The 12,970-nt window shown below is 35.7% G+C and overlaps 1 protein-coding gene across 5 annotated transcripts; it reads right to left on the bottom strand.

Moving 5' to 3' along the window:
• Positions 1-2,412: 2,412 nt before the first annotated feature.
• senp6b (SUMO specific peptidase 6b) lies at positions 2,413-12,616 on the bottom strand. 5 transcript variants are annotated; one of them, XM_051869196.1, is made up of 21 exons: positions 12,428-12,616; positions 12,148-12,233; positions 11,869-12,071; positions 11,681-11,779; positions 9,475-9,572; positions 9,168-9,353; positions 9,046-9,079; positions 8,714-8,875; positions 8,423-8,607; positions 7,625-7,660; positions 7,209-7,256; positions 6,185-6,312; positions 5,986-6,102; positions 5,784-5,906; positions 5,620-5,712; positions 5,283-5,470; positions 4,319-4,377; positions 4,201-4,241; positions 3,999-4,067; positions 2,870-3,020; positions 2,413-2,751 (listed from the first exon to the last, which is right to left on the bottom strand). In XM_051869196.1, exons 1-21 carry the CDS (start codon positions 12,428-12,430, stop codon positions 2,626-2,628), a joined length of 2,235 nt encoding a protein of 744 aa, XP_051725156.1. In that variant the 5' UTR covers positions 12,431-12,616; the 3' UTR covers positions 2,413-2,625. The 5 variants fall into 5 exon arrangements, with proteins under 5 accessions (XP_051725156.1, XP_051725152.1, XP_051725153.1 ...); XM_051869192.1 differs by lacking the exon at positions 12,428-12,616 and having other exon boundaries at positions 12,148-12,412; XM_051869193.1 differs by lacking the exon at positions 12,428-12,616 and having other exon boundaries at positions 6,185-6,309; positions 12,148-12,412.
• Positions 12,617-12,970: the final 354 nt, after the last annotated feature.

Raw genomic sequence — 12,970 nt, 5'->3', positions numbered from 1 at the left:
TATGTGAACCACTTGCAGAATTTGTGAAAATGTGAAAAATGTTAACAAAATAAGAGAGATCATACAAAATGCATGTTATTTTTCATTTAGTACTGTCCCTGAGTAAGATATTTTACATAAAAGATGTTTACATATAATCATAAGACAAAAAAAATAGCTGAATTTATTAAATTTACCCCATTCAAAAGTTTGTGAACCACTGATTCTTAATACTGTGTGTGGTTACCTGGATGATCTACGACTGTCTTTTTGTTTTGTGATGGTTGTTCATGACTCCCTTGTTTGTCCTGAGCAGTTAAACTGAGCTCTGTTCTTCAGAAAAAATCTCCAGGTCCCGCAGATTCTTTAGATTTCAAGGATTTTTTGCATATTTGAACCATTTCCAACAGTGACTGAATGATTTTGAGATCCATCTTTTCACACTGAGGACAACTGAGGGACTCGAACAACTAATAAAAAAGCTTCAATCATTCACTGATGCTCCAGAAGGAAACACGATGCATTAAGAGTCGGGGGTGAAATAAATTTTACACAGTATTAGATAAAAAATAACATGCATTTTGTATGATCTCTCTTATTTTGTTAAAATTATTCTGCAAATTCTGCAAGTGGTTCACATACTTTTTCTTGCAACTGTATATATATATATATATATATATATATTAAACATTTTAATACTATCAAAAAGAATAAAAGCAAATCAAACAGCAAATTCCCCATTTGGGTTTGCCCTCCTTATAGCCACAGTGGTAACCAATCCCTCAAAAACATTTCAGCTTAAATTACAACTCACTCCATATGCTGCCGGCCTGCTGGCAGATGGGTAATTCCACAAAGCACTGAAGTAATAACCGAGCGTCGAGTGAAAGATCCACTCAAAGAGTCTCATTAGCTCTAACACTTCAGAATTAAAGGAGATAAAGGAAGTTCCTCATATGGAGAACACAGCAGGGATGCAATCTCAAGAGGGGGGAAGAAGGTGAGGTCGCCACAGGTGGTCGTTTTCAAGGTTTCAAAGTTAATCAAACGATACAAGCTATGAGACGTTTCTTTTGAAATGAGAATTTAATGAACTTTATGGTCTTACAGATCTAGTTTATTTGCTTATAGTTCTCATATGAGCAACATTGTGTACATTAACCCTTTGAAGAAGGGCTGTTACTACTTCAAACACCAATATTCGGTTTGGTCAGCCAATATTTTAAATGACTGTCTCATTTTTTGCATTTGGTTCCCCCAGTCTTGTATATTATACTCTGAAGTACACAGGGATCAGGTGGTACATTACAATCCAAAACCCTTGCCCAGGTTGGAACACGGAAATACATCAAGCATTTCATTTTGAGTATTGGGAGGCAGACGCTCATCTGTCTTGATCGTGCAGGATGCCAGACTGATCTCCTGCGTGAACAGGCAAAAAGTCTGCCCTCCACCAGAGACAGAAGTCAGTCAAATGAGTTTGGAAGAGAAGCCATGCTCTTGGGAAAAATTTGCATTCTTTAATTTCGTGTGTACTTAGATTTTGAAATAGAACTGGGTTCTTCTTACTGCCTCTGGCATCATTTTTTTTTTTTTTAAATACATGTTTCCGTTTGAACAGGAAGTACAATTTACCCAAAGAATTCACAGAATCGCTGTATGTTTGAGCATCTCAACCAGCACAGTAAAGCAACACTGGCTCAATCAATAGCGTGAGTTTGGGACTGGACTAACCATTTGACTGACCAATGGCAGAAGGAAAGAGTGTTTGGGGAAACTTGTTGGAAAAGAGTTCTTTTTTTGCAATTTCGTTTAGAAAGGTAAGGAATAGGGTAAAAATAAATAGATAGATACCATCATAGTTTCCCCAGTTGATAAATCACAGTACATTAAGACAATTGTTTTGTATTACAAATGTTCTGAAATGTTTAAATAGTCAAATGAGGCATTATCTCACTAAATATGCATACATTTCCAGAACAGAAATCTAAACATTGGATAAAGCCAAGTTCAGAATACTTGTTTCATTTTGCTGACATTTTTTAAAGAGGGGATTTTGGATATCTCTTATCAAGGATTAAAGTGTTATATAAATCAGCCGAATGAAATATTGACGAACCCCTCAGTAAAAACCTTTAGAATATAGATATGCAACAAACTTCAGTTTTATTCCTAAGTGCTACTGATTGTGCATGAACAAAAAAAACTGCCTTTGAAGATATGCATTACAACTGAAATGAACAGATGCAAAAAGGCCAAACAGAATAAAATGAACACTTAAATGTGTATTCTGGATGTTTTCTTTCCACTAGACTGAAAGAAGACAAGTTATGGAAGCACAATAATAGTCTAAAATCTCAAAATTTATCAATGCCGGAAAAAACAATGGGATTTTTCACAACACAAGAACAAAACCAACCCAAACTTCACATGTAGATTCAGCAACAGGTCATTTTATTTTGATTCTATTTACAGATATTTTATTGAATTTCAGCAACAAATAATCCATTTCCAAAGCAAATTACATATTAATTTAAAGAAGCAAATTTATTTATTTATTTTTGTGCAAATTTCCTTTTTGGAAATTTCCTATAGGTTGAGATAGCAGTAACATGAAATGTAGGAAGATTGACCTAAAACAAAAAATTAAACTCTTTGCTGTTTGTGTAGTCTGAGAATGAGCCGCTTGATTTGCCTCCTCTTCCTCTTCACTGTCCTCTGTGAAAACCAGCCGTTCAAGTCCATGTTGTTATGGAAAGTTTGTGGTGGGTCCTAAAAAAAAAAAAAAAATGCGAGTAAGAACTACTTTTAGGGAAGAAAAAAAAAAAAAAATTTCACGCTAAACATCTAGAAAGAAACATGCTCATCAGTTTCTACAAAGTGAAAATACCTTGAGGAAGCTCTCCACATACTGCAGGACGTAGATGCCACAGTCTGTATAGTTATCCTGCTGTGGGACGAGGGGATTCCATCCTTTCATCACTTCGTTTCCAAAACTCTGCTGAGAGCCCATTTTGACCTTCCATTCCTCTTGTAAGTATCTTGGATTTACAGAAAATAAGTGGCCAGAATAGCAATATTGTCTTGCGTTCAATTATCAAACATTTTTAGTTTTTTTTGTGATGTATTAAACATTTTACTGTGTATTCTATGGAAATTTGTTTCCGCCACTGAATAAAAAATGAAAAAGGCAATTGCGACTTTCTCACAATTCTGATTTTTTTTCCCTCACAATTGTGTGATATAAAGTCCCAATTGCGAGTTATAAGGTCAGAATTGAGAGATATAAACTCGCAATTGCGAGAAAAAAAAGTCAGAATTGTGAGTTTATATCCCGTAATTCTGACTTTATAACTCGCAATTGCAACTTTATATCTTTATCTCACAATTCTGACTTTTTTTCCCCTCACAATTGCGAGTTTACATCTCGCAATTCTGAATTTTTTCTCAGAATTGCGTGATATAAAGTCGCAATTGCAAGATTTTTTCCCCCTCAGAATTGGACTTTATAACTCACAATTGAAGTTTATATCTCAAAATTCTGATAAAATAAGTCAGAATTGCAAGATATAAACTCGCAATTGCGAGAAAAAAAGTCAGAATTGCGAGATGTAAACTTGCATAAATATAAACGTTCCGTGGTGGAAACAAGCTTCCATAGTATTCTGCTACCCAAGTAAATTTAACTAGCTGGCTAACATACATGAGGTTTGGGAGCAGATTTCCATTTGTATGTCAGCTTTGAGTCCTTGGAATTGATTTAAATAAATGCTTCCTTCTAGCAGGCCTATACAAACGCCTCCAATGAGATTTGAATGTGGTCCAGTGCAGGACTTGGCTTTCTAAGCTGCCAAACTCCCCCTTGAGGAAGGCAACATTTTGTCTCATAGGAAACAGTCGTTAATTGGTGACATTTGCTGCCTAATGCAGGATACAGAAGCACAAGAGAAAATGTGTGCTCGCTATAAACGCACAGGTGCAAAAATTATCAACCACTTGAAACAGAAGAAGATAATTACTCCTGGAGTATCTGCACCACCGATGATCTTTCACTGCAGGTGAGGGAGTCCATGATGAGTATGCATGGCCTACAAACACAGACAGACAGTCAGTCAGTGACAGGGTACAATGAAGCATTGCATCGACTAAAAAAAAGTGCTACTGCCATCTAGTGATTGGTAAAGAGAACATTCTGAGGGAGAGGAAATGTCCTTGACTTACTGTTTGGAGACATTGTTAAGAGCAGATCTGTTCTTGACAACCTGTAATTCATAAATAGAAAAGGTTATTTCAGTTTTTACTGATTTGTAAGAGCAAGACAGAGATTAATTCACATTACCTGAACATCATCCTCAGCCTCATCATCTGAAAGGAAGCAGAAACTCTGGTCGAAGTCATCTATGGGGGGAAAAAATAGCCTTAACGAGGCATAAATATCATCACAGAAAATAAATTTTTACTCATTCCTCAGAAGATAATGGAAGTACACGGTTCAAAAGTTTGCGGTTAGTAATATGATTTATTTATTTTCAATAGATTAACACTTTATTTTCAGCAAGGACTTTTTTTTTTTCCCAACAAAAAACTATTAATCTGTGGTAATAATTATATGCTTATATGCTCTCAATACACTTTAACTTGTGTTAAATACTTGTAGATATACTTTTGAAACAGCATTTAGTGTTTATTTTAGCCTTGACCCGTAGACTTTTATCATTTTTGTGTTTTTTCAAACTAAGTCAAACATCAACTAAATGACACATAGCTTAAAGGTTTAGTTCACCAAAAAATTTGAATCGTCATTAATTACTCGCCCTCATGCCGTTTCAAACCTGTAAGACCTTTGTTCATCTTCAGAACACAAATGAAGATCTTTTTGATGAAATCTGAGAGCTTTCTGACTCCTCCATAGACAGCTTTACACTTTGACATTTCAAAAAGTTCATAAAGAAATCGTAAAAATAATTAAGTGGTTTAGTCCAAATTTTCTGAAGAGACTCGATCGCTTTATATGATGAACAGATTTAATTTAGGCTTTTGTTCAAGTTTTTTTGCCAAGCAGGTTCAGTTGAGCTTCTGTTTATGTTTGGTGATCAATGTTTATATGTGAATAAAAGCCTAAATTAAATCTGTTCATCATATAAAGCGATGGAGTCTCGACATGAGGGTAATGACAGAATTTTCATTTTTGGGTGAACTATCACAACTTGTATTGAAGCAAGAACTAATTAATCAAACACATTTTGTCCTTTACCTACACTACCACCATTTTGCACTGGCACCACATCGGTTTTCTAAATTACCTATGGATTGACTCCATCTGGAGAGCGGCTTTGAGGATTCTGGAGAGTAGAAGAGGGACATGGGATTGGGTGGAGATTGATCGAAAAGATACTCCACTGAATGCTTTCGCCCACTGAGGTGAGGATCCAAATCACTGGTCTGTGAAATCTTGCCAGGAAAACAGATGACAGCCAGGTACCAGTGAGCCCTTAGGAGACATTGCAATTGCATTGCAGGAGGGGCTCTTATTAAGACATGCTCTTTATTTTACCTAACCTACACAACCTAAACATCTGCAAGAACATTTTAAAGAGATCACCAGGGATGCAGGATGTGCAATTTTGTGAAGAGACTCACATTTGATTAATTGGGACAAATATAAAGTCCTTCTCAAAAAGGTTGACATTCCTGGTCCACGTTTTCACCCGATTGTGTCGGCGCTCCTGAATGCTGTGGTACAGAGCGGTGTTTATACCAATTATGGTTAAGTATTTTTTTACAAGACCGTACTCTATACATACGATAAACCTGTAGATTCTGGAAGCCCCTTACGATCCTCCTGAGTGAGGTGCTTGAAGAAAAAAGAACTGAACACATGGTACTTGGTGGCATCCTCCTTGTCCTGCTGCTCGCAGACCAAATACCTGGCCAGAAACGAGATGTATGTCATCACAGTGCCAATGGACTAAAGTAGATTTTACTTTGTACTTTAACCACTTCAACCTTAGATAGAAGTCTAAGATCACATCGTTTAGGAATTCGCCTTCCTCAAGACAGTCGAGGTCCTCTTCTGTGATGGTTAGACCCCGTTTAGCTGGAGGAGGTGGGTACACAACCAGTCTGCAAAAAGATGGTGAGAAGAGCTCTTCTAGATAAGAATATCACAATAAATGATCAGCTCAGTTTAGGCCAGTCAACTGACTTTTTGATTTCCTGTTTGGGCGATGAAGGGAGCACGATCAAATCGTCCTCATCACTGTCCGAGACACTGAGGGTTGCAATTTCACATCGAGGAGCATCAGAAGAGGACGAAAATGGCTTCAAGGCCTGCTGAACGTTGAGAGAAAGAGCTAAACAACTGAAAATGTTAAAGGCCAATTTATTTTGCTCTATTGTGTCATTGGTGCTCAAAGATTCAGATTTTATTGAATCCAAGTTAATTTGACAAGAATCGGAAAGGGCTAAGGAAAGAGAATATGGAGGTAAATGGAAAGAGGAAAGTTATAAGGAAAAGAAAGGAAAGGAGTAAAAATACAAGGAAAAGAATTAAAAGGAAATGAATAAGAAAGAAAAAGTAAAGGAAAAAAAGAAAAGGGAAAATGGAAGTAATAGGACAAGAAAAGGGGAAGAAAAAGGACACAAAAATGGAAAGTAACTGAAAAAGGAAAGGGAAATAAAAAGGAAAATGAAAGTAAAAGGACAAGGACAAGAAACAAGAAAGTAATATGAAAAAGAAAGTTGAAGTAAAAAGGAAAGGAAAATGAAATGAGAAATGGAAGTAAAAGGACAATGAAAGGGAAAGTGAAGAAAAAAAGTAAAAGGAGAAGTAAAAGTACAGTGAAAGTGAGGTAAAAGAAAATGAAAGGGAGAGAAAAAGTAAAGAAATGAAAAGGAAAGGAAAGGAAAGGAAAGACAATGGAAGTACAAGAACAAGGAAAGAGGAAGGAAAGGGAAATGGAAGTAAAAAGACGAAAAAGGGAAGGAAAAGAAAAGGAACTGAAAAAAGGAAAAGGAAATGGAAGTAAAAAGACAGAAAAGAAAGTAAAAGAGGGGGAAAGGGGAAATAAAAGGAAAGGGAGATAAGAAAAAAGTAGAGTGGAAATGGAATTGGGAAGGGAAGGGAAGGGAAAAGGGGAAAGAAAGGAAAGGGAAAGGGCAAGGAAAAAGGAAAGAACAGGCAAAAGGAAAACAAAAAGAAAATAAGTGAAATAAGAAGTTTGAGAAACCTGACGCGTGACAGGAAGTTCATCCTCTTCAAACCTGAGCATGGCGATCTGAACACCGCAAAATAATAGATGTTATTGGACAAGACAGCAGAAAGAAAGCAACAGCTCTATACAGAGTAAGATGATGGAAGAGCGCTAGTCATTTTTAAGTCCAGATTGGTCTTAAAGATGTACAAAGTCACTTAAATATTTTACACCTAAAGAAATGTTATAAAAATAATAATAATAAAAAAAAAAACACCTTTAAATCACCATAATAAATAGTTGTAGTTATAACAATTATTTATTTGATCTATGAATGGCTAATGTGAGGACGTCCGAAACCGTAAGTCTTTCATTACAAAAAGGAATGGAATGAAAAAAAAACGGTAAAGGAAAACAAAAAGAAAAGAAATTAAATGAGAATTTTGAGAAACCTGACTCATGACATCTTCAGGCTGAAGTATAGCGATCTGAACACAGCAAAATAAAAGACACGTTATTGGACAAGACAGCAGAAAGAAAGCAACAGCTCTATACAGAGTAAGATGACGGAAGAGCACTAGTCATTTTTATGTCAGGAAGGGCTTAAAGATGCACAGTCACTTCAATATTTTACACTTTTTATTTTACAATATTTTAAAGAATTATTTTTTTTTTATTTTATTTTTTTTTACAGGTTTGGAATGTCATGAGGATGGAAGCTTGTTTTTGCCACTGAATAAGAAAAAAAAAAATTAAAAAGGAAAAAAAAAAAAAAGTATAATTGCGATGATATATGCGTGATATAAACTCGCAATTCTGAGGAAGTTGGACTTTATTTATCAGAATTGTGAAATATAAACTCACAATTGCTAATTATAAAGTCGAAAAGAGAGTTATAGTGTCAGAATCGCAAGATATAAACTCACAATTGAGAGAAAAGTCAGAATTGCAAGAAAAAAGTCAGAATTGCTCGTTTATATCTCGTAATTGTGATGCGAGTTTATATCTCACAATTCTGACATTATAACTCTCTATTCGACTATTTCTCACAATTGTGAGTTTATACCTCGCAATTCTGACATTATAACTCACAATTCTTAGAAAAAGAATCAGAATTGTGAGATATATAAAAAAATAAATAAAAATATCGCAATTACCTTTTTTATTTTTTATTTAGTGGCGTAAAAAAGCTTCCATATAGTGAGTAAATGATGATGCCAAACATATTTTAACTCCATGCCTTGACCCACCTCCTGTTTTTGGGCACAGCTGTGCGTCTTCAGTCTGTTACTGGCTTCTTCAAATGACAACTCAACTGGAAAACAGTTGATGTTATTACGCTTGCCCATTTCTGTGAATATTTCCTCAAGTGTGATTTGCTCTGGGAGTGTGAGCTCATTCTCAAAGATAAGGACAACATATTTCTCCTTTTCATCTGAGGAGAGAAAAGAAACCATTTTACATAATTTAAATCTCAAAGCAAGAACATCAGTCACACTTTATCATGGATAGACCGCTGTCAGTACACATTTGCGACTCACTCCTGCTCTGGCAGTCACACCACACACTTGAATCATCTTCAAACATGTCAAGCTGGACCTGCAGGTGAAGGCATATCTCAGGTGTTGTCTGTAGAAACAGGGCCGACAGCTTCTTCACGGTGCACCATTCACAAGCGATCACATTTGATGCTTCTATTCGTCCTGAAAATGTAATATTATTAACACCATCATTGCATATTTAAAATGATTGCAGTTGCTCAAATAAGTTTTCATCACTTTTAGTATATGTTGAAAAATTAAAACCTACTCCAAATGTTAATTTCTGAGTTTCTAAACAAAATGTGCTGTTTGGGAATGTGCACATGCTTTACCTTCATTTGCAATCTCAATGTAATCCACTGAAATCTATAAATGAGAGAGTATATGTGATTATATCAGGTGTTGAATTCTGATCCATGAATTATGAATTCAGTAAACCTCTAATCAATATTACAGTGCATTGGGCGGTCAGAGCATCAGATCTTCTGAATGTCTTGGTCAACGTTCCAACTTTAAAACATCTGATGTTGACCGTAAGACTGTTCATTCTCTCTGCAACGGGTCTCTTTGGGCATTTTGGTGACATGGCCTTCTTGTCAATTGGATTTTTCACTCTGACACGACAGATGAGGTTTTCAAACTGTTAGTGTAAAAAAAAAAAAAAAAAAAAAAAAAAAAATCAGTTTAAAACTAAAAACCAATATTAATTATTAAATCAAAATATTAAGAGCACATATTTTTATTTTCAACTGCTTTTATACCTCATCTCTCATTCGATATTTTCGCTGGAGTTGTTTTTTTGAAGACGAGTCATCAATAAGTTCCTTAAAAGTGCTTTTCTTGAGATCCACAAAAGCATCTGTTAAAAGATGAGACAAAAAAAAAAATTTTTTAAAGGGTTAGTTCACCCAAAAATGAAATTTCTGTCATTAATTACTCACCTTCATGTCGTTCTACACCCGTAAGACCTTCGTTCATCTTCAGAACACAAATTAAGATATTTTTGATAGAATTCGATGGCTCAGTGAGGCCTGCATTTCCAGCAAGATCATTTCCTTTTTCAGATGCCCAGAAAGCTACTAAAAACGTATTTAAAACAGTTCATGTGACTGCAGTGGTTCAACCTTAATGTTATGAAGCGACAAGAATACTTTTTGTGCGCCAAAAAAACAAAATAACAACTTTATTGAACAATATCTAGTGAAGGGCGATTTCAAAACACTGCTTCATGAAGCTTCGAAGATTTACGAATCTTTTGTTTCGAATCAGTGGTTCAGAGCGCGCATTAAACTGCCAAAGTCACGTGAACCACTGAAATTTCGTAACACTTATAATGTAACAAAGCCTCGTTTACTGAAATCATGTGACTTTCACGCTCCGAACCACTGATTCGAAACAAAAGATTCGTAAAGCTTCGAAGCTTCATGAAGCAGTGTTTTGAAATCGCCCTTCACTAGATATTGTTGAATAAAGTTGTTATTTTGTTTTTTTGGCGCACAAAAAGTATTCTCGTCGCTTCATAACATTAAGGTTGAACCACTGTAGTCACATGGACTGTTTTAAATACGTCTTTAGTAGCTTTCTGGGCATTGAAAGTGTAAATTAACTTGCTGTCAATGGAGGCCTCTCTGAGCCATCGGATTTTATCAAAAATATCTTCATTTGTGTTCCGAAGATGAACGAAGTTCTTACGGGTGTGGAACGACATGAGGGTGAGTAATTAATAACAGAATTTTCATTTTTGGGTGAACTAACCCTTTAACAAAATGGTCAGAAAAATGTTAAATTTTGGGGGAAAAAGTTGACAAAAAAAATCTTTGAAAAAATGTAATGTATGTGACCCTGGACCACAAAACCAGTCATAAGTCGCACGGGTATATTTGTAGCAATAGCCAACAATACATTGTATAGGTCAAAATTATCGATTTTTCTTTTATGCCAAAATCATTAGGATATTAAGTAAAGATCATGTTCCATGAAGATATTTTGTAAATTTTTTACAGTAAATATATCAAAAAATGATTTTTGTGAGTGGATATGCATTGCTAAGGACCTCATCTGGACAACTTTAAAGGCGATTTTCTCATTATTTTGATTCCAGATTTTCAAATAGTTGTATCTCAGCCAAATACTGTCCTATATTGTCTATCAATTTAAAAAAAAATTGACCCTTATAACTGGTTTTGTGGTCCAGGGTCATATATATGCGTCCCGTGGGGTAAAATCCGCGTTTTTTGGCGGGGCTCCCCTCGTAAAATAATCATTTCAGGGGCTAAACATCACGTTATTATTGTCGCTTCAACATGTGGACATGAAAAACAACCCGCTGCAACACTGTTAAAGTAGCCCAATTCCAAGGGAAAACCACAGACTTTGCCAACACTGTTGCTGATATTTATATGGCCAAGAAGTAAGATGAAATTAGCTTGTAATGTAAATCAATGACAGCTTTATGGAAGTATAGCAGTCTGTTTACATAAAAGGCATATAAATATCATTTGTCACTCTATAACTACCAATAATAAGTAAGGTGATATTTAAATGCTTAGTTTTATGATCAGAGCTCTGTGGTTTTTATTGTGGGGGGCAAAAACGTTCCTCAAAAGCATGACGTATCATATTTGATTATTTTTAACTTGATTTTTCTTGATTTCTAATCAAGTAAACCTAAGTTGCTTCAGTCTAGTAAGTGTTAATTTTGAAATATTACTACCAATATAAAAGTTTATTTTATAAAAATCAATAAAAATAAATAAATAAATAAATGGTAAAGATTTTGCACCAAAGTCATTTGTACCATGACCTAAAGGAGAGACTATGTACAACAAACCTGTACTAAAGATTTTCCAGCAAAGTTTTGATAACGTTGATCATTCAGAGGCCTTAGAAATGTGCATATCAAATAACATACAGTATTACTGATTCTGTGATGGTGCTTAATTTTTTAAATAACCTAACGTAAGCTACCTGTGTCAACAGATGAAAAAAGTTCTTCATATTCTGTGTCCATCAAGCTGTCTGCCAGTGTTTCTCTGGTCTCCTCGTCTGCATTACTGGACAATGCATCTGTACAGATCCAGTTGGGTTAGAATTACCACAACAAACAGCGATATGGAAAGAATATTATAACCAATGACAGGCAAAACCGTCCTTACCTACAGAATGACTGTTGGAATTCACATTCATTTTCTTTAGCAAATCAATACAGTTCATTCCCTTGCCCATTTTGGTGATGTCCAACCTTGTGTCACTCCTCCACCTGGACTGCAGCGCGTAGTTGAAGCGTTTGAATGGTTCAAAACATCGCGTGTAAGGTTGAGCTTTGCTCTTAATGTTGACCGTTGAGTGAGGCTGGACACTAAAATACACATATATAGAATTAATTTGATAATTTATACGAATAATTTCATGTTTGCAGTTTTAAAAATACGCACTTCAGTATTGTTCGCAGATTGAGTCCGACGGCGACTCCTTTCAGCGGTTTGATTTTGATTTTACGGTCTTGGCCAAGTGTACGTACCTTGTCCAAACACAAAAACGTGGAGATGGCATAATTTACAGTAGTTAGAGTTAATGTGAAGCTTACCTTAATAAAATAAAGTACGTTAACTAGAAAAAGATGAAACATTTCGTTTTTGGCTTCACTGTATCTTCGATGATTCGCCAGAGAACGCCAACTGGCATACAGTAATAAACGAGTTTTCTACCACTCACCATTTTAAAGTATTTGTTCTTTAGGTTGGTCCTCCGACCAACAAATTAAAAAAAAAAAAAAAAAAAAGTAACGTGACGTAAACGCATCAGTTGCTCTGATAGTTGACAGGTGTTTGTTGTAGCGGTAGGGATTTGATTCAACCCAGTGAATCGAAACTTTTGAATCTGTTCAGTGGGCGAGTGTTATGACTGAGTCATTGAATCAATAGGCTTAGTCGAGATGCATCGGCGCTGCGCAGACCGATCGGTGTATGACAAGTACCGCGAGAGCGATTGGGGAGCAATCTCGCGGTACTTGTCATACGCCGATCGGTCTGCGCAGCGCCGATGCATCTCGAACAAGTCTATTTACTCGATTCTTTAAAAAGCGCCGAATCTTTTACGACAAAAACAAACATCCTTTATTTCCTTTAGGCCTACACAAACTACAGAAAGAATGTTTAAGCATCAAATGTTTCCCCCTCAACTGACAGCAAAGCAGATCTATGGATTTCCTTCATTTTGTCAACTGACTTTTATCAAGCTATGTAAAAAGACAACAAA

Source organism: Ctenopharyngodon idella, chromosome 17 (assembly GCF_019924925.1).
Source record: "Ctenopharyngodon idella isolate HZGC_01 chromosome 17, HZGC01, whole genome shotgun sequence".
Classification (NCBI taxonomy): Eukaryota; Metazoa; Chordata; class Actinopteri; order Cypriniformes; family Xenocyprididae; genus Ctenopharyngodon; species Ctenopharyngodon idella.
The sequence above is the reverse complement of the archived record's forward strand: the minus strand, read 5'-3'. Positions and strand labels throughout refer to the sequence as shown.

Excerpts from the sequence above, each read along its gene's own strand:
- senp6b (XM_051869192.1), bottom strand. The coding sequence starts at position 12,341 with ATGTTTCATCTTTTTCTAGTTAACGTACTTTATTTTATTAAGGTAAGC. Across the intron at positions 7,661-8,422 it reads GCTGTGCCCAAAAACAGGAG|ATCGCTATACTTCAGCCTGA; the intron begins GTGGGTCAAGGC and ends TGCTGTGTTCAG. Across the intron at positions 7,257-7,624 it reads CTGAAGATGTCATGAGTCAG|ATCGCCATGCTCAGGTTTGA; the intron begins GTTTCTCAAAAT and ends TGCGGTGTTCAG.